General features: G+C 46.2%; 1 protein-coding gene across 50 annotated transcripts in view; it reads left to right on the top strand.

Moving 5' to 3' along the window:
* The window catches only part of ZMYND8 (zinc finger MYND-type containing 8), a 148,137-nt gene that overhangs the window by 92,232 nt on the left and 31,882 nt on the right, over nucleotides 1-24,023 (top strand). For all 50 annotated transcript variants that reach the window (XM_005569295.4, XM_074005495.1, XM_015429936.4 and 47 more), the window contains 3 exons: nucleotides 3,353-3,493; nucleotides 16,107-16,259; nucleotides 19,007-19,516. In XM_005569295.4, coding sequence (XP_005569352.2) covers nucleotides 3,353-3,493; nucleotides 16,107-16,259; nucleotides 19,007-19,516 — 804 coding nt within the window. The remainder of the gene's footprint in view (nucleotides 1-3,352; nucleotides 3,494-16,106; nucleotides 16,260-19,006; nucleotides 19,517-24,023) is intronic.

The following is a 24,023-nucleotide window of genomic DNA, read 5'->3' as shown; positions in this document are numbered from 1 at the left end:
GTATGGTGGCTCACACCTGTAATCCTAGCACTTTGGGAGGTCGAGGCAGGTGGATCACCTGAGGTCAGGAGTTCGAGATCAGCTTGGCCAACGTGGCAAAACCCCGTCTCTACTAAAAATACAAAAAGATTAGCTGGGCATGGTGGCGCACACACCTGTAGCCTCAGCTACTTGGGAAGCTGAGGCAGGAGAATTGCTTGAACCTGGCAGGCAGAGGTTGCAGTGAGCTGAGATCGCCCCACTGCATTCCAGCCTTGGCAACAGAGCAAGACTTGTCTCAAAACAAACAAACAAACAAACAATCAAACTTGACCTGTCGAGCAGGAAAATGTGGATTCACTTGGCTGTGTTCTATGTGGATTCACTTGGCTGTGTTCTATGCCCAACGGCATCTTTGCTTGCTTTTGTTTGTTTATTTGTTCCTGCTACCCTTTAGGGTTTGGCGTCCTTGTCAAAGTTCTCTGCAGTCCCAAGCAGGGTACTCGATAGTATAGGAAGGCCCTTCCTGTTAGACCTTGCTAGCTTGCTTACGGGAATACAATTAGGAATACAATTAGAGAAGCCACGATCTTGAATCCTCAAGGGAAATGTATTACACAGATATTTGAGCAGCTGCAAATTGCTTTTGGAATGAGGTAGAACATAAATGAATTGATAATGTTAAAAATTCGAATGCTAAAGATTTTATTGGTAATACTTCTCTTAAAATGCCTTTATTTTCATATATTCTCTTTTTTTTTTGAGACAGGATCTCCCTCTCTGTCCCAGGCTGGAGTGCAGTGGCATGATCACGGCTCACTGCGGTCTTGACCTCCCAGGCTCAATGGATCCTCCCATCTCAGTCTCCCAAGTAGCTGGGTCTCCCAAGTAGCTGGGACTACAGGCATGTGCCACCATGCCCGGCTAAATTTTTTGTATTTTTAGTTGAGACGAGGTTTCGCCATGTTTCCCAGGCTGGTTTCGAACTTCCGACTCAAGTGATCCTCCCACCTCAGCCTCCCAAGGTGCTGGGATTACAGGGGTGAACCACCACAGCTGGCCTTTTCTTGTTTCTTTGTGTAACAAACACTTCAGTTCTACTTCTTACAGTACCAGTGAGAGGACTAGTAATAATAGCAACCCCCCAGTGAAGGAATGTGGCATGCCGTGTGCTAGGCCAATTCTATTAATTCTTGCAGTAAAACAGATTTATTGTTTTAAAAACTTAATTCTAGGCTGGGCACAGTGGCTCATGCCTGTAATCCCTGCACTTTGGGAGGCTGAGGTGGGCGCATGGTTTGAGGCCAGGAATTCCAGACCAGCCTGGCCAACATGGTGAAACCCTGTCACTACTAAAAATACAAAAAATAGCTGGGTGTGGTAGCAGGAGCCTGAAATTCTAGCTATTCAGGAGGCTGAGGCAGAAGAATCACTTGAATCCAGGAGGCAGAGGTTTCAGTGAGCCGAGATGGCACAACTGCACTCCAGTCTGGGTGACAGAGTGAGACTCCATCTCAAAAAAAACAAAAACAAAGAAAACTTATTTCTTAAAACAATTTCTCATATTTATTGAGCACTTGCTGGGCACCAATTGACATAGATCAAAGACATTGATCCTCACTCCCTTCTCATTTCCGGATGAGGAAGAGGATTCCCAGCTGCATGCCTACTTCATCCCTATGTGGTGTGTCAGTTTCAGCACTGTTGATGTTCGGGGCCAGATAACTCTTTCTTGTTGGGGGCCGCTGTGTGCATTGTAGAAGATTTAGCACCTTTTTAGTCTCTAGCTCCTAGATGCCAGTAGCAACCCCCCACTCTCTTAAAACGTCTGGATGCAATGCCCAGTGTGCCCTGGAGAGAAGAACTGCTCATAGCTGAGAATCAGTGGTTCAGAGGATAACCCCAAAGCCCTGGAGGTTAATGGGAAAATAGAAAATAAAACCACTTTAATAGCAAGTAACAGAGTACTTACTGGATGCCAGGCACTGTTCAGATGATTGATTTAATCCTCACAGCAGCCTGATGAGATGTAGCTACTGTTATTGTCCCTTTGTATCATATTATTAGTGTCTCTCTTTGCTGTTGCCAGGAAGAGAGAGGCAGAGGTGCCAGTAACTGGCCCAGGGTTACACAGCAGGGCAGCAGCTGAGCCAGAGCTTGAATCCACGGTGTCTGGCTTCTGATCCGTGCTTGAATCCAGGCCTCTTTACGTCTGGAGTCTTTCCCACTATATTACATTAACAGTAATGCAGGCAGGTCCTGGCATCAGAGCTGCCTAGCTCACTTGGATTCACCAGCCGAGTGATGTGTGAGTTTTAACACACTGAAGCCTTGTTCTGAGTTTTCTAATTTGTCAGGTGAGGAAACTGAGGCAAGTGCCCACACAAGTGTCCCAGCATTTTCGAAGACCCTGGGAAGTCTCAGTTCCTAGCTCCAATTTGCCATCCAGAAATTTCTTTCAAGCACCAGATCACCTCAGAATGTTTCTTGCTCTTCTTGGAAGAGTTGGCTGTCATTGTTGTCAGCGATGCCTTTAGTCCCAGCTGTTTTTAAATGGACCTAAGAGGCATTAACAGGACAGTCCCACCACCATGGAGGGGCAAGGGCAAAGGGGCAGGATTTGAAGGATCTTTGGGACGCTCGTTGGCCCCTATGAATGCTTGCTTTTTTAAACGTAAGTGGTTTCTTGTCCTAGCCCTGTGACATAAGGCAGAGGAGAAGCAGGTTGTAGGTCATTTTAAGGTATTTTTAAAAGCCTTAGGCATAGGTACAGTTCTCTCTCCTCCCGTAAAAGTTTGAAATACGGTAAAGAAGGACATAATTTACCAACGTCTCCCTCACTGCATCTGGTACTGGGTTTGGCTTTACACAGCCTCAAGAACTTTTGAAATGGGAGCTGGAGATTTCCCAAGGGACCAAGTTGGTCCCTGGCAGGTGCAGCGGCTGCATGCGAGCTGGCCATGGTGTCTTTCCACAAACGAATGACAAGCATTTGTAAGTCTGGCTCCCGTTTTCTGCATCTGGACCATGTGGGGGTTGGTTTAATCGCTATTTATGTTGAGATTTATACCCGTGAATGGGCCAAACCAATTTCAGTGGCAGCTTAGCCGATTTGTCTTAGAGCTTTGTGCTTAATAGAGTAACTGGGGAGACCGTCTTCATTTGTGGCTTTAACGGTTTCATGTCGGGTTAAAGCCCTTTGCTGAAAATGAATGGCCAACCTGCCACGCCCCACTCCACCCCATCCGTGATGCTGTAGCGGCCTTGTTGAAATCAAACACAATTTCATAATCTCTCCATTCTCTCCCTACGCCACACCTACGCATTTTACTTATTTGTAAACCTGTCTTTTAACACTGCCATACTTTTTCAGCTTCACCAGCCTCCACCAAGACGGGACAAGCAGGGAGTTTATCCGGCAGCCCAAAGCCCTTCTCTCCTCAACTGTCAACTCCTATCACGACGAAAACGGACAAAACCTCCACCACTGGCAGCATCCTGAATCTGAACCTGGGTCAGTTGGAATTTTTGCCAGCATCTTTCTGTGGATATTTTTGCAAATGACGTATCCTCTTTTGTATGTGGTTCTTGAACCTTCAACTCTTTTCTGTATGCAAAAAATGCAAAAGTTTCAGTGGATGAAGGTGATAAAAGATCTGTGAAAAGAACAAGGACGGACTTTCCTGGGGCTTATTGACATACAAATTACTTTTGTTTTTTGAGAAGGAGTTTCGCTCTTGTTGCCCAGGCTAGAGTGCAATGGTGCGTGCGATCTCTGCTCCCTGCAGTGTATGCCTCCTGGGTTGAAGCAATTCTCCTGCCTCAGCCTCCTGAGTAGCTAAGATTACAGGAATGTGCCACCCCACCTGGCTAAGTTTTGTATTTTTAGCGGAGACAGAGTTTCACCATGTTGGCCAGGCTGGTCTCAAACCCCTGACCTCAGGTGATCCACCCACCTCTGCCTCCAAAAGTAATGGGATGACGGGCATAAACCACCATGCCCGGCCCAAAGTGCTTTTATCCAGGCCAGTGTTTCCACCTCATTTGCCCTTGACCACATTAACCCTGTTCTATTTGTAAATTATACCCATGGCACAGAAGCAAGTAGGAGGAATCAGTACTTACCTTTCCTACGTGCAGCATACTCTGATATTCCTTAATTCTCTTCTTCTAATTCTTACACTCTGGTCTTTATTCCCTGGATGATGATGATGATGATGATGATGATGATGATGATGGTGATAATAATAATAACTCTTTTTTTAGAGATGGAATCTCACTGTGTCACCCAGGCTGGAGTGCAGTGGTGTAATCATAGTTCAGTGCAACCTTGAACTCCTGGGCTCAAGCTATTTCCTGCCTCACCCTCCCTGAGTAGCTAGGACTACAGGCCTAGCTAGTTTTTAGCTACATACTCAGCTAATGGTTTGTAGTGGTTGGGTCTTGCTGTGTTGCCTAGGCTGGTCTTGAACTCTTGGCCTCAAGCAGCCCTCCCACCTTAGCCTCCCAAAGTGCTGAGATGACAGGCATGAGTCACGGCACCTGGCCCATTATTGATTCCTCCTTCTTCTTCTTCTTTTTTTGGAGATGGAGTTTCGCTCTTGTTGCCCAGGCTGGAGTGCAATGGTGTGATCTCAGCTCACCACAGCTTCCACCTCCCAGGTTTAAGCGATTCTCCTGCCTGAGCCTTCCGAGTAGCTGGGATTACAGGCATGCGCCACCACGCCAGGCTAATTTTGTATTTTTAGTAGAGACGGGGTTTCTCCATGTTGGTCAGGCTGGCCTCGAACTCCTGACCTCAGGTGATCCACATGCCTCAGCCTCCCAAAGTGCTGGGATTACAGGCATGAGCCACTGTACCCAGCTGCTATTGATTTGTTATTGATTGATTCATTGCATCCTCAGTGCTGATTTTTCTTGAACATCTGTTATGTGCTGTGCACTATTCTAGGCATGGAGATAGAGTGGAAAGCAAGTCAGCTAAGGACCTGCTCTTGTAGAGGTTGGGTTTTTAGAAAGATAGAGAAAATAATAAAGACAAATAACAAGGCAGTTCACAGTATGAGAGACAGTTCACACCAAGATAGACAGTTCACACCACGATGGATGTCTGGAAGGTAATGTGGTGAGGTGAGAGATGGGCAAGTTGCGAGGCAGATGTCACAGTTCCTTAGGTGGAGGGGTTAAACAGGGCCTCTTTGAGAGGTGATATTTGAGCTGAAGTTTACATGACAAGAAAAATCAGCCATGCCAGTATCAGTAGGAAAAAGATTGTAGAAGGCATAAGAGATTAAAGACTCTAGGGTAAGGATTAAGTTGGTGTGCTTATAGGAGTAACTGGGTGCGTTGTAGGATTAGCAAGGAGGCCAGGGTGGCTGCATCCCAGTGAGTGAGGGTGAGGCCAGTCCGTGGAGTCAGAGACAGTACAGACCTTACAGACCCTGGCGTGGAGGGTTCAGCGCAGGAGGGATGTGAATGGACTTCACATCTCAGAGGAAGCCGTCGGAGCTGTGTTTCAAATAGTCCACATCAGTCAGCCATTCTCATCTGGGGATAATTCTGTAATACTTCCCCACCCCCTGGCAATGTTTGGAGACATTTTTGGTTGTCACATCTGGGGTTGGGGTGCTCCTGGCACCTAATGGAGAGAGGCCAGGGATACCACCAAACATCCTACAACATGTAGAACAGGCCCCACAACAGAGAATTTCTAGATTGCGTCAGTAATTGTGCTGACAGATCTGGGTATGGCAGGATAAGTCAAGGATCCAGTTTAGATTCTGTAAATTTGAGTTGCTGTTACACCCCTAGGTGGAGAGGTCAGTAGGGTAGCTGGAGGCAGGAATTAGGGTGCCCTGTGGCCGGGTTCAGGCAGGAGGTATAATTCTGGGAATCTCGATGTGTACGTGGGATTGGGTTAGAGTGGTAGTTCTCATGACTTTGAGGGGGTGATGGGGACGCTGCTGGCATCTAATGATTGGTGGCCAGAGTTTCTGCTAATTATCCCCCAGTGCATAGGACAGCCTCACTCAGCAAAGACTCCAGCCCCATTGGCTTACTGAGGTTGCGAGTCAGGAGTAGAGCAATGAGCAGCAGTGAGGCCCTGAATTCTGGTCGAGGAGGAGAAGCAAAGCAAGGGGTGGAGGAGCCACACCAGGGGAGTGTGTTGCCCTGAAGCTCCAGTAAGGGGGTTTCAGAAAGAAAGGGCAGACACCTGTGCCCAGTAACGCTCGTGTGAATTCCACGCCTTTGGTGGTTGGTGCCTTCCAGGTCCATCTTGTCCTACAGTGCCATTTTCAGATGGAGAAACTGAGGGAGGTCTGGAGAGGAGGCATGGGGTGCCCAGGATCCCAGAGGCAGCAGGGCCGGAACACAGCCTGGCTCCAATCCTGGCTCATCTGTGAGTACAGCTCAGATGTAATAGAATAGTCAGGGCAGTTGCTTTCAGGGCTCCAATTCAGATCAACTGGTTGGTTCCTCACTTGAGTGAAAAGGGACCCATGTGCTTCCTTGGGAACATTCATTGTTCCCAAGTATGTGGTTTGCTTTCTTATACCCTCCTTCCACCTCCACACCCCGAAAAGAAATGCTGTTTGGAGGCGTTCTCACAGTGACATTTCCTCTCTGCCAGTCATGCTTGTCAAGAATAGCTCTTTCCTGAAACCGGGTGGTCATTGGGCTTCCTCGTGACACTGTGGGTCTTTCAGTTTGGCTTGATCTGTTGTGAGAGTGAAAGTTTTCTTCCTGTCATGTGTCTTGGTGGGCAGGCATGGTGGTGTGTGGGCACCAGGGGAACCGAGGCCCTCTTGTGTCTCCCCTGGAAGCTCTTCCGGTCCCAGGACACACTTCTTATCTTCGTCAGCAAGAACAAGAGCATTGGGAATGTGGGCGCTTTGTGGGCTGCGATTGCAATGACCTAACGGGAAGAGGATCAGCCAGGGACTGATGGAAGTGCTGTGGGTGGGGAGGAGATCAGAACAAAGAGGGCAATGTTAAGGAATTCTCAGTGACTGCCCAGCTTTATGGGAAAATGCTATGGGCAAATGACTGAGCAAATGCTTTATGGGGCTTGATTCTGTCTGTCAGCCATGGAAATACTTTCCACAGACAGGGAGAATGAAAGGGAGCACCCTGGATAATGATGAAATTATTGTAGCTAACAAAACAGGATTTAAAAAAAATATATATCAGAAAAGGCAGAATTACAGAGATAGGGAACAGATCAGTGATAGCCGGGGGTTGGAGTGGAGGAGGGTTTGCCTACACATTGGGAGGGGATTCTTTGGGAGATGGACTTGCTCTGTGTTTTCGTGTGGTGGTGGTTACAGGAATCTATGCAGGTGTTATGACTCATAGAACTTTATTCCCCCAAAAGTGAATTTTACTCTCTGTAAATTAAAACTATTTTTTTTAAAAAAATTACAACAACCTTTTAAAGTAGGTGATATCTCTGCTTCACAGAAGTGTAAACTGGGGCACAGAGAAGCAAGTTACCTACCCAAGGATCAACCATGGTTTGTGGTAGAGTTCGGCCTTTGGGCCCAGGCCTGTCTGCTGCAAAGCTTGAGCTCTTAGCTGAGATACCTAAATGTCTCCTGTGCCTATTGGATACGTCAGCTTTTTTTGGGGCCAGGGAATAGGGTGAAGTTTTGGAATTTGTAAAGGATATGGCTTTTGCCAGCTTAACCCGCATTGCCAGACTGAATTGTCAAGAAAAACAGGACTCTAGATTATTACAGGAACTCTCCTAGTTTTTAAAAGCTGGCAGTCAATTTCATTAGAAACAAAAACTGGCTAGGCTTGGTGGCTCATGTCTGTAATTCCTGCACGTTGGGAGGCTGAGGCAGGAGGATTGCTTGAGCCCAGGAGTTCAGGGTTGCAGTGAGCTATGACTGCATCACTGCATTCCAGCCTGGGTGACAGAGTGAGACCCTGTGGTACAAAAACAAAAACAAAACCCCAAAACTCTATCTGGGCCAGACAAACACATACAACCAACAATACAAAAACAATCCATAGGTTGTTAGTTTTTTATTTATACTATACTATAATTATATTATGCTGTTATACTGTAATTAAGAATATATGGTATATGGCCGGGCGCGGTGGCTCAAGCCTGTAATCCCAGCACTTTGGGAGGCCGAGACGGGCGGATCACGAGGTCAGGAGATCGAGAGACGATCCCGGCTAACACGGTGAAACCCCGTCTCTACTAAAAAATACAAAAAAATAGCCGGGCGAGGTGGCAGGCGCCTGTAGTCCCAGCTACTCGGGAGGCTGAGGCAGGAGAATGGCGTAAACCCGGGAGGCGGAGCTTGCAGTGAGCTGAGATCCGGCCACTGCACTCCAGCCTGGGTGACAGAGCAAGACTCCGTCTCAAAAAAAAAAAAAAAAAAAGAATATACGGTATATAGGTATATGGTATTTTAGTATATGTATGTGTGTATATGGTATATGTATGTATATTGGCTATATGGTATGAGCATATGTATGTGTGTATATGGTATATGGGTATATTGGGTATATTTGAGTATATGTATGTATGTGTATGGTATATAATGAGTATATGGTATATGGGTGTGTGTATATACTGGGTATATGTATTATACGTATGTGTGTATGGTATATGAATATATATGTATGTGTGTATTGTATTTGCATGTGTGTATATGGTGAGCATATGGTATATGGGTATATGTATGTGTATATGGCATATGAGTATATGGTAAGTGTGTATATGGTATGTGAATATATGGTATTTGTATGTGTGTGTGTATATGGTGAGCATATGTATTTGTGTATATGGCATATGAGTATATATATGTGTGGTATATAGTATATGGTATTTGTGTGTGTGTATGGTATATGACTATATGGTACAGGATGGAAAGGTTTGTACAGAGACCTGGTGCTTGCCCTGGTTGCTAATTCACTGTTTCCCCTCATTTGCTCTCTGGGGCCTCTCCTCTCCTCACTAAAAAACAAGGAGCTGAGCCCAGTGTATTATTACGAGCACCCTGTATGACTCAGCAGTGATTATAAATAAGCCATAAATAGAAATGAGTTTCTGAGACTAGAAGAGAAGAGGTGGGCCCGGTCCTTTTCTTCTTCCAGACTCCTGTTTGCTTTCTCTGCTGATCCCATCTCCTCTTAATTCACAGAGGGTGTTTACTTTGAACTGAACAAACTCAGCAGTCAGTAGTTCTGTTAGTGAGAGAAATGCACCTTGATGCTCTGTTGAAGATGCAGGCAGGGCCAGGGAACATCGTCACACCCCAAGCCTTTCTGTTTATTTCTCCACTGTTACTGACAGGAGGCCTCCTTTCTTTTTGTGCACAAAGCGGCATCTTGGAAGTCGGGCCTTCTTTGAGAGCATACATGGTGTGCCTGGGCCCAGATTTTTCAGATGTTGTCTTGATTTTCTTTAGAGTGAATGAAGTGGGGAAGATCTCTGTTTGGCTTTGCCTGAAAGATAGTGTCTGCCAGGGTCTCTCTCTCTCTCTCTCTCTCTTAAATAATATAGAGACAGGGTCTCGTTCTGTTTCCCAGGCTGGTCTCAAATTCCTGGCCTCAAGCAATCCTCCTGCCTCAGCCTCCCAAAGTGCTGGGATTACAGGCGTGAACCACCACACATGGCCAGCTAGGGTCTCTTGTCTAAATGATATTGCTCCCTTGAAGGAGCTGCCATTTTGTAGTTCCTGGAAGTCCATCCATTGTAGTTTGTGTTCAGCTTTAGAACAAAGATCTGTCTTTTTTTTTTTTTTTTTTTTTTGAGACAGAGCTTTGCTCTTGTTGCCCAGGCTAGAGTGCAGTGGTACAATCTCAGCTCACTGCAACCTCCACCTCCTGGGTTCAGGTGATTCTCCTGCCTCAGCCTCCCAAGCAGCTGAGATTACAGGCATGCGCCAGCAGGCCCAGCTAATTTTTTGTATTTAGTACACCATGTGGGCCAGGATGGTCTTGAACTCCTGACCTCAGTATATGGTATATATATGCTGAGTAGATGTATATGGTATATATATACTGAGTATATGGTGTGTGTGTGTGTGTGTATATATATATACACACACACACACACACACACACACCCGCCTCGGCTTCCCAAAGTGTTGGGGTGTGAGCTACCACGCCCGGCCCTGTCTCTTTTTTTTTTTTTAAATGGAAAAAGAAGTGCTTAAATTTTTCTTTTATAGAGTTTGTTTTTATAAGTTATGAGTACATATGGTAACAAAAATTTCAAAGCATAGAAGGACATTTCATGAAAGGCCAGTGTGTCTATAACCTCTGACCACCTGTCTCTATACCCCTCTTCCCACATGTCACCACTGTTGCAAGTTTTTAGTTTCTAGAGCCCTTCTAGATATACAGCATGAGTTCTGAGTGATTTTTATCTCCCAGGTGACATTTGGCAGTGTCTGGAGATATTTTTATTTTTCTTTTATTTATTTTTTTGAGATGGACCATTGGTCTGTTTGCCCAAGCTGCTGTGCAGTGGCACGATCTCGGCTCCCCGCAACCTTTGCCTGATTCTGCCTCCTGAGTAGCTGGGATTACAGGCGCATGCCACTACGCCCAGCTAATGTTTGTATTTTTAGTAGAGATGGGGTTTCACAATGTTGGCCAGGCTTGTCTCAAGCTCTTGACCTCAAGTGATCTGCCCACCTTGGCCTCCCAAGATGCTGGGATTACAGGCGTGAGCCACTGTACTCGGCCTGCAGATATTTTTATTGTCACAACTGGTACATAGGTGCTAGTAGCATCGGGGGTAGAGGCCAGGATGCTGCTAAACATCCTACAACACACGGGACAGCCTTTCAACCCCACCCCACCCCCACCACAAAGACTTATCCAGGACCCAAATATCAATAGTGCCACTGTTGAGAAACCCTGAGAATGTATAGTATTCCCAGCTATGTTCCATTTCCTTCTTGGCTCCCCTACAGCAGTGCTAAGGTGCTCCACCAGTTGTTGCTTTTTCATGAAACAGGTTGGCTTTTCATATCAACACACAGAAATCAGCCTTCGTTTCATTTTAGCAGCTGTATTTAATTCCATTTAAAGGTAAACTGTAACATTTATTCAGGCGCCTTACTTACTGACGCTACACTTCTTTCCATTTTTGCTATTGAAGACAACTGCAATGAAGAACCCTTTTGCCCACGTGGGAGGGTAATCCATAGGATAAATTCCTAGAAGTGGAATTGAGCATCAGAGGCCACATGCGGCGACATTTTGAGAGGTATCGCCCAACTGCCCTCTAAAGAGGTGGTTCTGATTTATGTTCCCTCCAGAAATATAAGATCGTGCCTTTTTCTCTAGCGTGAGTATTTTTCATCCCTGGTTTCCATTTATAGCCTAAGCTGTCTTCATATCAGCTGAAAAGTTCAAAATGTTGGCAGCAAGGGTGGATTCTGAAGATATTCCCGATATAGAAGGGCAGGGGTGGAAGAAGTCCCGATAAGCTACATGAGCTAAATGAGAAAGTGAAGCTCTTCTTTTCTCTCCGCGGAGGAGAGGAGCGTCAAATGCAGCTGCAGGTTTGAAGAAAGATTATTACATTTGGTTAAACTCCTGAAGGTCAGCTTCCAGGGCCTGGGCCGCCCAGCCATTTGGTGGTTTATTCTAACAAGAATAAACATAACAGCAGCTTATTGACCAGAGAAACCTTAGTTTGTAAAATGAGGTAATTTACCTTTTTTGCATTTTTCTTGATTATGAACATTCCAGTGCTCAATCTTTTTAGGCTAAAGTTAATGGGTCGCATTTACTGTAGGCATATGTGTAGACGTGCAGGTGCACACACACACAGAGCTCAGTTATTCAGGTGAAGTCTTAGGTCTCTTTATGGACCCTAAGGTTTAGAAAGGTGGTCCTGTTAACACAGACACACAGGAGTTAAGGCAAATGGTGAGTTTTCTGTACTCACATAGAAGATTGGTCTGATACAGGGGTTCTCAGCCTTAGCTGCCAATTAGGATCACCTGGCAAGTTTATTGTTGTTTTTTTTTGTTTTGTTTTGTTTTGTTTGAGATGGAGTCTCACTCTATTGCCCAGGCTGGAGTGTCATGGTATGATCTCGGCTCACTGCAGCCTCCTTCTCCTGGGTTCAAGTGATTCTCCTGCCTCAGCCTCCCAAGTAGCTGGGATTACAGGCATGTGCCATCACGCCTGGCTAATTTTTGTATATTTAGTAGAGACGGAATTTCACCATGTTGGCCAGGTTGGTCTTGAACTCCTGACCTCAGGTGATCCACCCTCTTTGGCCTCCTAAAGTGCTGGGGTTACAGGCATGAGCCACTGCGCCTGACCTCCTGGCAAGGTTGTCAAAGGCATCATGATGCCCAGGCCTTCCCCCCAGCCTGTTGAGTCAGAGTCTCTGAGGATGGGGCTCAGGCCTCAGGAATTTCTAAAACTTCACAGGCAATTTTGGTGTGCAGCCAGGGTTGGCAGTCACTTGACTAGTATAGAAGATGGCAGATTTTACGGCTTTCAGGCCAAATCTGGCCCCCACCTGTGTTTGCAAATAAAGTTTTACTGGAACACATCCACACCCATCTGTTTATGTAGTGTTCATGGCTGCTTTTGCAACAGAGCCTGTATGGCCTGCAAAGCCTGAAATATTTACTCTCTGGGCTTTTATTTTATTTTTTTGAGATAAGGTCTGGCTCTTTTGCCCAGTCTGGAGTGCGGTGGCGTGATCTCGGCTCACTGCAACCTCTGCCTCTTGGGCTCAAGCGATCCTCCCACCTTAGCGTCCTGAGTAGCTGGAATTACAAGCATGTGCCACCATGCCTGGCTAATTTTCATATTTTTAGTAGAGACAGGGTTTCACCATGTTGCTCAGGCTGGTCTCAAATGTGAGCTCAAGGGAACTGCCCACCTCAGCCTCTCAATTGCAGGGATTACAAGTGTGAGCCACTGTTCCCGGCCGTCTCCAGGCTTTTACAGAGAAAGTTTGTTCTCTTTTGTAAATTTTTTCAGTAACTGTGTAATCTAGTAGTATATAGGAATATTGAGGACACTGATGAACGTGTCACTTGGGTAGCCATGGAAAGTATTTTTGTGAGATACATTTCCATCTTTATTCTTGAAAAGGCTGGCTTTTCCCTTTGGAATCTAGCACGCTTCTTCATTTCTGAAAGTGGAAATTCTGAGGGAGGCCTCAAATCCCTCCCGCTTTGCTGTCACATTTGCATGCAAGTCAGCTGTTAAGTCCTTGATTCCTGCCTACTGGAACTCTTTAATCTGGGCTTTCTCTTTTTTTTTTTTTTTTTGAGACAGAGTCTTGCTCTGTCGCCTAGGCTGGAGTGCAGTGGTGCGGTCTCGGCTCACTGCAACCTTCGCCTCCTTGGGTTCAAGTGTTCTCCTGCCTCAGCCTCCTGAGTACCTGGGATTACAGGCACCCACCACCATGCCTGACTAATTTTTAAATTTTTAGTAGAGACGGGATTTCATCATGTTAGCCAGGCTAGTCTTGAACTCCTGACCTCAAGTGATCCTCCCACCGTGGCCTCCCACAGTGCTGGATTACAGGTGCAAGCCCTCATACCTGGCATTTTTCTTTTCTTTTCTTTTTTTTTTTTTTAATAAACTTTTAATTTAAAAGTAAACTTTAATGTCGAAAATGCAGACTTGGGGAGGGCACACACAAGGCTGCCACTTCACACCTGGAGGGTTGCACAGCGGCCAGACAGAGGCACTCCTCACTTCCCAGACGTTGCGGGGGCCGGGCAGAGGTGCTCCTCACTTCCCAGATGGTGCAGCGGCTGGGCAGAGACACGCTCCTTGCTTCCTAGATAGTGGGGCGACTGGGCAGAGGTGCTCCTCCTTTTTCTTTTAATGTTCCTCATTCCTTGTTCTTTTTTAAAATTATTTTACTCCATAATTTCTCTTTGTTAAACTACTTCAGATCTCTTGCCAGACAGAGACAGGTATAAAGAGTTTTCTAGTTCTTTCTCCAGTAAATTTTTTTTTTTGGAGACAGGATCTTGCTGTTACCCAGTCTGGAGTGCAGTGATGCAGTCATGGCTCACTGCAGCCTCAAACTCCTGGGCTCAAGCAATCCTCCTACCTTGGCCTCCCAAGTAGCTAGGATTACAGGCATGCACCACCAAGCCCAGCTACTTTTTGTACTTTTTGTAGACATGGGGTCTTGCTATGTTGCCTAGCCTGGTCTCGAACTCCTGGCCTCAAGCAGTCCTCCTGCCTCTGCCTCCCAAAGTGCTGGGAGAGGTGTGAATCACTGTGCCCGGCCCCACTGCAGTAAAGTTGCACGTTCTTCTCCCTCTCAGAGGTGGCTGTGTGAATGTCTGCAGTCCTGTCTCTAGTAGCCTCTCTTTATAGCCATGATCAGTGCACATGTACATACATATGCACACGCGTGCATACACACATGCATGCACACACAGATACTATTTTTGGTATTTTTCTTGAATTACAGGGAGAGTGTCTCTGCTTGCTTTGAGCACTCACCTTCTGGAATCTCCCTGGGTCTGGGAGGGGCAGTCTGTAAGTGTGATTTGGGAAAAGACCAATCTTTTCCCTCCTTTAAAAAAAAATATAAGTCTTGCTTTGTCGCCCAGTCTAGAGTGCAGTGGCGTGATCATAGCTCAGTGTAGCCACTAACTCCTGACTCAAGCCATTCTCCCGCCTCAGCCTCCTGAGTAGCTGGGACTACAGGTGCATTCCACCACAACTGGCTGAGAAAAGACCCCTTTCTAATCTTATCCTGGGGGCTGATAAAATTAAGTTGGAGCAATTTATTGCTTCTGGTCACCTGTGAGTGGATTGGGTGGGGCTTTTGGGAGGCTGCTTCTGGTCACTTTGAAGGAGCTAATTTCTGGGTATGCAGTGTTTGAGAACTCCCCTTACTGCGTGAACAGGAAAGTAGTTGGGTCAGGCCAAAGGAAAAAGGTAGGAGAGAGTGATGGCTTTAAACAGCACTTCCAGCCCAGCTCTCACACTAGATTCCGGGGCCTCTTTCATAGCCTAGTGACCGGAGGTGGCCTGAGGTGTGGCGGGAGCAGGGAGATGAAGCGCGAAGTCCGGGGAGCAAGCTGATGGCTGTTGGGAACAGGCTCAGAGGTGGCTTCTCCTCTTTGCGGGTTGATTGGATGCCACTTGCTTTCTGACTTATTTTCTGGGATCGGCTGGGGTAGGACAGATGCCCCACACTTTGCTTTGGTTGGGTTGGAGGGGATGCCAGAGGGTTGCAGGCACAGTGGAGGACAGTAGGCCCCACCTGCAGAGTCGCTTGTGTTTTTGGGACCTTTGCAGCCACTAAAACTCTTAATAGGGGGCGCTGGAGTAGGTGGGAAAGGAATCCAAGAAATGTAAGCTCTCTGACTCTTTGGAATCTGTCCTGCTGGTCCTACAAAGAGCCCTCACAGAAGTGAGGGGACAGGACCTCCGGCCTGAGTCACCCCCCAGAGACCTCTGCCTGTGACTAGGCTGAGGACCTTAGAGCGAGACCTGTTAGAGAAAGGTTGAGTATCCAGGGCTAATCTGTTCCCCTTGCCTCACGTAGATGCTGTGAGCCACAGAACACTGGCTGGAAGGTCTGCCTATCTTGTATTCCCCACTCTTTCTAGTTTCCACCCCAGACTAGGTCCACTGAGAATGAAAACTGAAGCCTCCGTGGCAAATAGGCATCTAGGGCCCCCAATTGTCAGGGTGTTTTCGAGGGGGTCGCCATCTTTCTTGGGATACAAGTCCTCTTCAATCTGGACCTGAAGTTATAAGTGCACCCTGACCAGGCTCGGTGTTGCTTTGTTCACTGAAATTGAGATTGAATATCTGCCCGTAACCTTTGTCTTTGGAGGGTCCCTACTGGTGTTGACTTCCACACACTGAGCCATCTGGCTGGGATTGTCCATTTTAAATATTGAAAGTCACCCAGACGATTGTTCAGTGGACTGTTTAAACCTGCCAAACATGTTCACGCGGGCCATTATCTTCATGTCACCCCATGTGGTTGAGCAGATGATATTGTTGGGACGAATGACAAAAAAAGTATCCCCCCTCCCCATGTTCTAAAATGTGTGTTTTGCTCTGACTTTGCAAGGACAAAGCTCTGTGATGAGCATGGTGTGTGCCTGGTCTTACGAGGGTGTGATGGTCTCTTTCAGATCGAAGCAAAGCCGAAATGGATTTGAAGGAGCTGAGCGAGTCGGTCCAGCAACAGTCCACCCCTGTTCCTCTCATCTCTCCCAAGCGCCAGATTCGTAGCAGGTTCCAGCTGAATCTTGACAAGACCATAGAGAGTTGCAAAGCACAATTAGGTATATCTTTGGTTTTTTTTTTTTTTTTCCCAGCAGTATCATTGTTACCATTACTGGTAGGGATACTACCCTGATGAAATCAAGGTTGAATCCTGGCTGCTTTTAGCAGCTGCTTTAACTTTGAACGATTTGCTCAGCTAAAATATATTTCCACTCATGGCAAAAGACTTCAGACTTGATAGTTAATTCGGGGCTCTTTGAACTCATCAGTTTATTCTTTGGTGAAAGCAGCCTGGAAACTCAAGATACAGGTTTGAAGCATCAAGGTTTACGAGCAGAATGAGGATCTTCTGAGTTTGCCTCTGCTCTCCTTCTCAGTACACATCAGTGTCTCCACACGAGTAGTCAGTGTGTTCTGCAGGTGTCCGACACGAAACCCTTTCCCTCCAGACTGGTCTCCTCCCTACCTGGTAAACCCTGCTTCTGTAGCTGTTGCCTTCCTTCCTCTTCCCTGTGCTGCCTGCCTTCATACTGCCTACCTGAATCCTGCCTTCTGTGAGGCTGAGCTCAGATCTCACCTCCTCCAGGAAGTCTTCCCTGACTGCCCTCCCCATCTGCCCTCCTCCTTTGGTACTTTATTGCTCAGAAGTAGCAACGTTCCCTTTGTGTGGAGGTGTCCCTCCCAATCTAGACTGGAAGCTCCTTGAGGGCAGGGAGGCTGTTTTATGAGGATTTGCCTTCTCTATGGTACTTGGTCTGTGCACATGGTAGATGCTCTGGAATGTTTGTTGAATAAGTAAGTAAAGCTAGGAGGGCATTTGTAAAGAAGTTAGGGATGGCTGGGCCCCTAGAGAGCAAGTTTCTCTGAGCATCTTCAGGTGAGAAAGCAGCTAGAGTTAGGGACCATCTGGGGCTGTCCAGAGGACACCACTTCCCATTGGGTTGCCTGTTTGGTGAGGACATTGGGTGGCATGGGTGAAATTTGGCATGCCATTTAAATTATCCTCTTGGGTCCTTCCATGCAGCTGGTCCAGCTCTTGATTTATTTTTATTGCTAATAAGAATTGTATTATTTCTATTTACTGAGTGTTTCCTTTGACACTATGCTAAGCACTGCATATAGATCGTCTTGGGAGGTTGATACTTTATCAGTCCCATTTTGCAGATACAGAAACTGAGGCTCAGAGAGATAAATAACTTGTTCAGGGTCAACCAATAATAAAAACAGAAGAGCAGGATTTGAATTCATGTCCTTTGGACTCCAGTACCCAAGCTTTTCCTATCACATATGTGGTTACACTTTTCGTTCTTGTTTCCAATCATTAGCTACCAGTAGCGCAAGCCTAGGATCCCAGACTTATACCAGATCTGGGTGTTTGTATTTTGGCTTGTGTTCTTCCCGTGTTGCCCTGGCTAGCCTTGAACTCTTGGGTTCAAGCAGTTCTTCTGCTTCAGCCTCCTGAATATCTGGGACCACAGGTGCACACCATTGTGCCTGGCTGGACTTGTGTTTTTGATTGAACCCTGGTGGAGGCAGATATATTCCCCAGTGATCCTGCTGATCCCCCATGCCCTGGGCTGTTCATGGCTCTGATACTTTTGCAGGTTTCTTTTTGGTGTGTCTGGGTCGGACAGTGGCACCATTCACAGTGGCCATTGCTCTGGAATGAAGAGATTGCACAGACTTGATTGGGTTTTCTTTCCTCTTTCCAAAAGTTTAGGATATAGTATTATCTCCTACAGTATGATGGCATAACATATGGTTGGGAGCAGGAGCCATAAATGGGTTAAATGGAACTATTGTTAGAAATGTGCTTTTGCCCATTTTGTTTGTGAAATACCTGCTAGTTTGTGCTTCTCCCTTTTGAAAGAAACAGAAGTATGTGACTTTTCTCCTGACTCCTTTACCAGTGGAAGAGCAGTGCACACCGAGTGGCAGTTGACTTTCCACATGAGTGCAGGGAACAAGAGAGAGGGCCGGGCACCCGGGTCACCTGGAGACAAGTGTGTCCCCTGCCTAGTGGAGCGATTGGCTTTCCTGTCCCAGCCAATGCCTGGCAGGCCGGTGACCCAGAGCAGCTAGATTTTCTGCTCTTTCATCAGAAGCCCCTGCTTTGATTTCTATGTGAAATTTCCTCATTTGTGAATTGGACAACACATTTATAAATTAAAAGCAGACAAGATACCCTGTGGAGCAAACCAGTGCCTCTCCCATGAAACATGTCTGCAAGCTAGATGTGGCTTGTGGGCTGTTTGCAACCTCTGCTTTAAGGCTTTGGCTTATTTTCTTTGGCCTAGACACAAAGGATCAAGAACTTTAACGCTTTGGAAACCCAAGGGAAGAGTGTTGGTGGGGAGCCACGAACGCAGGGTACTGGCCTGGCCTCTGTCTTGTGTCCTAGGGCAGGTGATATCCCTGGGCCTCTGTTTTCTAATCTGTAAACTGGATCAGTTTGAACAGCTTATCCCTGCTGTTCCCTTCCAGCCCTCTCATTCTCAGTAATCCCAATTAGTTATCAACGTTGCGAAAATTTGGCACCACATATTTAGCGCCATATAAATTTAAAATTTCTGTTGGTAGGTCCTGTGTCTCCTTTGAATGTTAACACCCAAAACCCTCTCCAAAGGCAAGTGCAGCCACAGCCAGTTGCCACTTGGGTTTATTACTGGCCCCATTCAGGCCAATGTGATATGATTTGAAATGTGCTTTTCTTATTCCAGCATTTGCTGTGGAAAGTGTTTGCATTTTTCGTCCTGCTCTTTATTTTGTGACTACGCCACATGCTGGGTTTTCTTTTTGAATTTAGGCATAAATGAAATCTCGGAAGATGTTTATACGGCCGTAGAGCACAGCGATTCGGAGGATTCTGAGAAGTCAGATAGTAGCGATAGTGAGTATATCAGTGATGATGAGCAGAAGTCCAAGAACGAGCCAGAAGACACAGAGGACAAAGAGGGTTGTCGGATGGACAAAGAGCCATCTGCTGTTAAAAAAAAGCCCAAGCCTACAAACCCAGTGGAGATTAAAGAGGAGCTGAAAAGCACATCACCAGCCAGCGAGAAGACAGACCCTGGAGCAGTCAAGGACAAGGCCAGCCCTGAGCCTGAGAAGGACTTTTCTGAAAAGGCAAAACCTTCACCTCACCCCACAAAGGATAAACTGAAGGGAAAAGATGAGACGGATTCCCCAACAGTCCATTTGGGCCTGGACTCCGATTCAGAGAGTGAACTTGTCATAGATTTAGGAGAAGACCATTCTGGGCGGGAGGGTCGAAAAAATAAGAAGGAACCCAAAGAACCGTCTCCCAAACAGGATGGTAAGTGATTGTATCCATTTCCAGTTTTCTTAATTTGGTTTAGAATCCTACCTCGTACACTTACTATCAAAACTTATATGACCCTTAAACAAACAAACCAAAAGTTATGTGACCCGCTAACACACTGAGAGAGAGGCACAGTGAAGCTGTGTTTGGTTTAAGGTTACCTAGCTAGTCACAGAACAGGACCTGGACTCAAACACGGGCCTACCTACCTTTAAGCTGCTCGGTATCCAATATGATTGACTTTGAGTACAGAAAGAGAAGTCTCTTAGAAAATGGTGGTTACTTTTAGTGACCAAGTCATTTTTAGTCTGAGCAGCTTCTTCTCCAATATGCTCATTTATTTCCTCAAAGTGTTTGGTAACATTTGGATCTTGTCAAATGGTCCTTCATTGCTCCATTCCACAGACATCTCGTTCTCTTTTGACAAGTCTTAAATGGTTAGAAGTGTTCATTTCAAACTGGGCATGGTGGCTCACGCCCGTAATCCCAGTACTTTGGGAGGCCAAGGTGGGTGGATCATTTGAGGTCAGGAGTTCAAAACCAGCTTGACCTACATAGTGAAACCCCGTCTCTACTAAAATATAAAAATTAGCCGGGCGTGGTGGCAGGTGCCTGTAATCCCAGCTACTAATGAGGCTGAGGCAGGAGAATCACTTGAACCCAGGAGGCGGAGGTTGCAGTGAGCCGAGATTGCGCCACTGCACTCCAGTCTGGGTGACAGAGCAAGACTCCTCTCCAAAAAAAAAAAAAGAAGTGTTCATTTCAAAGGTTTTGACGATTGCAGCATATCTTTCCTCCCTTCATGCCACCTAGGCATCTCCAAGTATATTTTCTTAAAATAGTAGGACACTATTTGGGTGGGGTGCCAGAATACTGAGTGCTTCTTAGGGCACTAGAAAATGAAGTATGGTAGATATGTGTATTGGCTTTTTTGGGGAGACAGACAGAGTTTGGCTCTTGTCACCTAGGCTGGAGTGCAATGGCCCAATCTCAGCTCACTGCAACCTCTGTCTCCCGGGTTCAAGTGATTCTCCTGCCTCAGCCTCCCAAGTAGCTGGGAGTAGCCTCCCACCACCACGCCTGGCTAATTTTTGTATTTTTAGTAGAAACAGGGTTTCACCATGTTGGCCAGGCTGTTCTCGAACTCCTGACCTCAGGTGAGCCACCCAGCTCGGCCTCCCAAAGTGCTGGGATTACAGGCATGAGCTACTGCGTCTGGCCATATTGGCTGTTAATCTTTTAATCTTACTGCATCTACCTTAACTGAGTCCAGAGTTTCACAACCTTGCACTCTGACAGTTTGCCCTGGATAATTCTTAGTCCTGTGTATTGGAGGATATTTTCCTGTATCCCTGGCCTCTACCAGCCAGATGGCAGCCTTACCTGCCCAGTTGTGGCAGTCACAAATGTGGCAATCAATTATTGTCAAATATTCCCTGAGTCTCAGAGGCTGCTGTTATATTCTGAACCAGCAGTGACTACCCCACAGCGTAGTGCAGCCTGGGCATGTTAACAAGCCCTCAAAAGGGGTGTGTGAATGATCGGAAGGATGTCCTTCCCACTGACAAAGTATTCAGCACATTTTTCGGTTGGCTTGGCAGGTAGGTTAGAGGATTCAACATGCTCAGTAAAGACACTGAAGAATTAACTGAGGGCCTAGAAGAAACATTGCCCAAGGACAGATGACAGGTTGTAGCCATAAAACCTTATGTACGTGGCGAGTGACTTAAGGGATAGCCAGGTTTAAATCTTGACTGTGCCTAACTTCTATCAGGAGCTAACCTGTCAATCAAACCCTTGAATAAGATGTAACTCCATGTCCTTTGGGATTTCCGTAGTCTGGTGGCTTAAAGCAAGTCAGGGATGGGCCTTGAGAATCTTTCTGCTGTGGTTATGGTCAACCTGGAATTGATCATCCATGGTCAATTCTGGAACCTCAACTGTCAGAGTGAGAGAGGATTCCTGCATTTCAGCTAAAGAGAATGTCTGTGAGAGATGCAGTGGAGGAAGAGAGAGATGCAGTTACATAAGGGAGGGAGGATAGGCCATCAAACCATCCTGACCCATCTGTTAGATTTATAGATGGCCTCTGAAAAATATGAGTATGTCGTGGATTGGGGTTTGAGAGACTGTCTCTGTTGTTGCAGAGAACAATAGGAGTAGGAGTAGTATTTATTTCATGAGGATTGTAGGAATATTTGGGTGCAGATGGCAGTGCTCCTACAAATGACATATTTATACTGATCTTTCTTTTTGGAACTCATCTTTTGATTGATTGGTTTTATGCGTCCTACCTCTTCCAGAAAGAATTTGCAACAGATTGACAAGGATACATAACCATGTGAAACAAGATGAAAATAAAGACATCCATGTAAAAGGAAAGTGACAGTAGAATAGCAAGTGGTCTGGGGAAAGGTTTTATACAGAAATCTGTACTATTTCAACCTTCAGAGTTAGGGAAGTTGGCTCTGAAAGCAGAATGGGAAACACAGTACCTTAGAAGATCTCATACTTTCCGAAAAATAAAAAACCATTCTAGTTGATTAAAAGAAGTAGAGCTCTTCCTCACACTGATGTCTGAAGGGAATTTCTCCAGGAAGCTTTAGTGGACAGTGGACAATTAAGCTGAAGATGATTCTAAAACACAGTTCAGTTAGAGCAGCTTCCTAAGGCTTGGGGCAAAACCAATTGATCTTAAATTCAGAGCTGATGGTGGTTTGGGTCTTGAAAAATTTTCATGTCGGGCTCTGCTAGAGAGCATCTTTTCAATGATGTGTTTTCACTTAAGAGTTTAGTAAGTGAAGGGCATTTTGGATTGCGCTGTTGTGACCTCCAGCTCACCTTCCACTAGGGATGCAGCTTATGGGTAGAATATGAATCTTCAGATGGCAAAATAGCTTTTATAGCTAGTAACCTCAGAACAGAAGCAAAGAGAGTACACTGAAAGACTCTGCTATGCTTTCACTGGCACATTAGTAATTTCCATCCTTCTACAAAGGGGATGCTAATTTTTCTCTTAAAAAGTCGTTGCTTTATAAATGAAAAACAGTGACCAGTGACAGATTCAGGAATAAGTAGGTTAATTTGATAGGGCAGCTTCTCAGGTGCTGACCCTTTAAAAAAATTTGCCCTTTTTTTTTGCTACGGGTGATTGATTATGTACTCCAAATTTCTGGGACAAATGAAATTTCCTATAGCCTCATTTTGTCTCCATAAACCATCAGGATTCCTAGAAATTTAGATATTTTGGTATCTAAATAACTCCATACAATTTTGAGCCTGGAATCTTATCAGATTGTATACTCCAGTTCTTTATTTGGCAGAGAGCCAGCTGTGATCACTGCAGAGCAGTAAGCCCTCTGCCCTGCTGGCTGTTTCAGGAGAACAAATCAGGAGAGAGAAAAACGACCATTTTGAGGTTGCCCTTATAGTGGGGAGACAGGCTAGCTAATCAACAATAACAGTATATTTTTTGGTGATGTGGCAGGAAAAAAAGGCATTGAAGGCACTTATGCAGGTTAGAAGCTCTGCTAAGGCACTGCCCCCGTGCCCTCCTCTTAGAAGGGCCCAGTTCAACACCTCATCTGCACCTGGAAGAGGCGGGGACAGTGCCCCATATCTGGCAGGTGGCCCTGGAAGCACCGGAGTTCTTCACTGCAGGAAGCCCTCCTTCTGGACCCACCCTGGGCTCTTGTCGACCAGCTTGGCTGGATTCTCCTCTCTGGGGAAGTAGGAGGGCCAGCAACAAGTGATAACCATCGAGAACTCCCCCTGAAGTCAGAATAGTCAGCTTGTCTCTTCTCCTCCTTGGCTTCTTAAAACCCACAGCTTACTGAATGAAAATCCTTGGAGTAATTAAGCTCATGTCTTTTTCTGGGTAATACTGATCTTAAAAAGACAGACATAGGCCAGGCACAGTGACTCACTCCTGTAATCCCAGCACTTCGGGAGGCTGAGGCAGGCGGATCACGAGGTCAGGAGATCAAGACCATCCTGGCTAACACAGTGAAACCCCGCCTCTACTGAGAATACAAAAAATTAGCCGGGTGTGGTGGCGGGCACCTGTAGTCCCAGCTACTCTGGAGGCTGAGGCAGGAGAGTGGTGTGAACCAGGGAGGCAGAGCTTGCAGTGAGCCGAGATCGCGCCACTGCACTCCAGCCTGGGCAACAGAGTGAGACTCCGTCTCAAAAAAAAAAATAAATAAAAAAGACAGACATAATCCTTATTTAAAGGAGTTTGATGTCAGGGAGCATAGTCCAAGATCAGGGGTGCTAGCTTGTACCTGGGTGTGGTGTGTGTTCCCCAGATATCCTCTCTGGAGCACAGGCTCACCTAACCGGGGGCTGAGGCCTGTGCATCCATAACTGAGCCACCTTTACAAATAAGCACCCATGTGGTCATCCCCTCTACCTGCTGCTGAGTGCTTCTGGCTCTAACCTGCCTTCCAGCCCCTCCTCCTTGCCTGCCCTCACTTACCCAAATGCTTTCTGTTCCTACACA

The sequence above is a fragment of the Macaca fascicularis genome, chromosome 10 (genome assembly GCF_037993035.2).
Source record: "Macaca fascicularis isolate 582-1 chromosome 10, T2T-MFA8v1.1".
Lineage (NCBI taxonomy): Eukaryota > Metazoa > Chordata > Mammalia > Primates > Cercopithecidae > Macaca > Macaca fascicularis.
This window is presented reverse-complemented; position numbering and strand designations above follow the sequence as displayed.